General features: G+C 45.2%; 1 protein-coding gene across 1 annotated transcript in view; it reads right to left on the reverse strand.

Moving 5' to 3' along the window:
- Window positions 1-2,500, reverse strand: part of brsk2a (BR serine/threonine kinase 2a) — a 78,848-nt gene that overhangs the window by 52,421 nt on the left and 23,927 nt on the right. Inside the window, exon 3 of the mRNA XM_042707365.1 lies at window positions 1-95. This exon is cut by the window's left edge and continues 46 nt beyond it. Within this exon, the coding sequence (XP_042563299.1) occupies window positions 1-95 (95 nt within the window). The remainder of the gene's footprint in view (window positions 96-2,500) is intronic.

Here is a 2,500-nt window from a genome sequence, read left to right on the forward strand (position 1 = left end):
GGAAGAACTTCCTGGCCTCCTTGGGGGTTAACCTGCCCTTTTTTACCAGGTAGTCGAAGAGCTCCCCGCCAGAAACGTGCTCTAAAACCAAATATCTGAAGCGGAGAAGGGGGGAAATAACAGGAAGGAGAGTTTGGTTAAAGAAAGGAAGAATTTCAAAAGTAAAGACAATTTCAACTTTTAACCCTAAAATAGAAACCAAAGGATTTGTGGGGTTTTTTTTATCTCAAACTCAGGCTTCATACAAAACTAAACTAAATAAATAAATGAAATAATACATTTTATTATTCCTGAAAACAGAAGCAATATTGACTGAAAGGAGCAGAGCAGGAGAGAGATGATTCCCTGTGGCTGACATAAAAGGAGACACCTTCACGCCGACCAGCAGGTGCAGCTTGTAACATTTTAAAATTAAAGTCCAGGGGAACAGAACAACACGGAGCCTTCAGAGGTAACAGATGGAGTCTGACTGAGAAGGAGTGTAACCTCGCTTGGGATCATATTTCTGGGGAGATTTAGGGAGGAGAAAAGGGGCATGGGGAGAAGTTGAAGAAGTTTAAGATCTTTTTTTTGCTGAGGTTAAAGCTCTTTTGAAAATGTATAATGGGAACCGTGCTGAGATGGGGCTTTTCTCCATCATGCTCTGCACGCACGCACGCACGCACGCACGCACGCACGCACGCACGCACGCACGCACGCACACACACACACACACACACAGAGACAGAGAGACAGACAGGCACACACACACTGGAGTGGTGCAGCATTGCTCCTGGTTGTTTACGATCACAGCTCTTAACACCCTTTGGCCTGAGAGGCTGCAAGCAGTCACTCACCCAGGGTGCAAGGCAAAAGAAGACAGAGAGAGAGAGAAGATATAAAGAGTGGGTGAATGAGAGAGGATCGCAGAGAAGAGAGATCGAAAGTGAGTGAGAGAATGAAAGATCAAGAGAGAGAGAGAGAGAGAGAGAGAGGAGTAAAAGAAGAAGAGGACAGAGGGAAGGAGAGGGTAGTGATTCGGACAGAGGGGGAGATGAACCTCTCCAAGCTGTCTCTCTCTCTCTCTCTCTTTCTGTCTCTCCCTCTCTCTCTCTTTCTCTCCCTCCCTCTCTCTCTCCACAGTGGGCCTGTTGGCAGTTGGCCAGCCGTATTTCTCTCTGGTCTCTCTCGGCCTCCCCTCCGGTGGTAAATTGAATCTGGGGCCACTCCAGTTGCCCTCCATTCGCATCACATCATGCCCCACTGGCCCCTTATCTCTGCAGCGAACCAACAATCTTCCTACAACCTGCAATTGGCCCCCGGGGATCGCCACCCCGCCATAAAACCTGCGCCGCTCGTAAAAATAAAATAAAAAACAAGAAAACTCTACAGGCAGGACAGTTAGATTCACATTCACTGCTGGCACGGTGCTCAGTAGTCAGCTCCACTACTGCTTAACACGTGTGCCTTCGAACCCTATGCCACATGTCCTCTTTATTAGCTTTTCCATGCATCTAAATGCAAAACACTTATCCCAAGCACGTCATTGTTAGGATGCAACTGAACTATGGTTAGGGCACTTAGATAAACCATATTCTTTTCCAAACCAAGATATGCATTCTTTATACAGGTTATCCAAAGAATACTGTTTTGGTTTTGAACGTTACTATCTTAGATACCTCCTGATGACTACGGTGTTTAGATTTAATATGTGCCCAATAACTGTACTGCACTGAATGGACTACTAGACACTAGACTACTTTTGGAGCAGCGAGTCATTTGCATAGGAAAACACTTCTGGATCTGTGCTGGACTGCGCCTGAAGACAGATGACAGGTCCACACACGCCACCACTCACAGCCCCGGCATGTCTGCGTGTGCGACGGTTTGATTCATTTGCAGATGAAGAGAGCTTAGCCAGGGCAATTACCTGTCAGTGCCAAACAAATTAGCGGGGGAGTCAAAAAGTGATTTGCGAGCGAGATGTTTTCACAGACAAACTTCAGCTAACCCACTGTGATATCTATAGGTGTTCAGCTCAACATCACAGAGGGATGATTTAACATTGAACGTCCATAATTCAAAAGTGTGTCTAGTAAATCATGCACGATTCACGAGTACACCGAAACACATCTGTACAAATCTGTACATCTGAAACAAGTCAAATAAATCACAGATGCCTTCTTAGCAAAGGCTGTGCCACTTTAACACCATCTGAATTATTGTGAGCATAAATAGCTACCATCATCACTGCAGGTTTAATACTATTAGTGAACCGTGTGGCTTTAAACAACTGTTTGTTAATGCAAAAGGACTTTGCCTTGTTTACATGAGAGAGGAGGAGTGATCCATTAACTGCTTGGTAATGCTGCACATCTAAAAGGCAACTCCGCAGTGTTATTCATGCGGCATTAACACTCTATCAAAATGACCGTGTCCCTCTCATCAGTCTCTCACAACACTCATCTGCTCAGTGGGACAAATGGCAGAAATTCACAGAGACATTCATTAGAGACATGAA

The sequence above is a fragment of the Clupea harengus genome, chromosome 3 (genome assembly GCF_900700415.2).
Source record: "Clupea harengus chromosome 3, Ch_v2.0.2, whole genome shotgun sequence".
NCBI classification, from domain to species: domain Eukaryota; kingdom Metazoa; phylum Chordata; class Actinopteri; order Clupeiformes; family Clupeidae; genus Clupea; species Clupea harengus.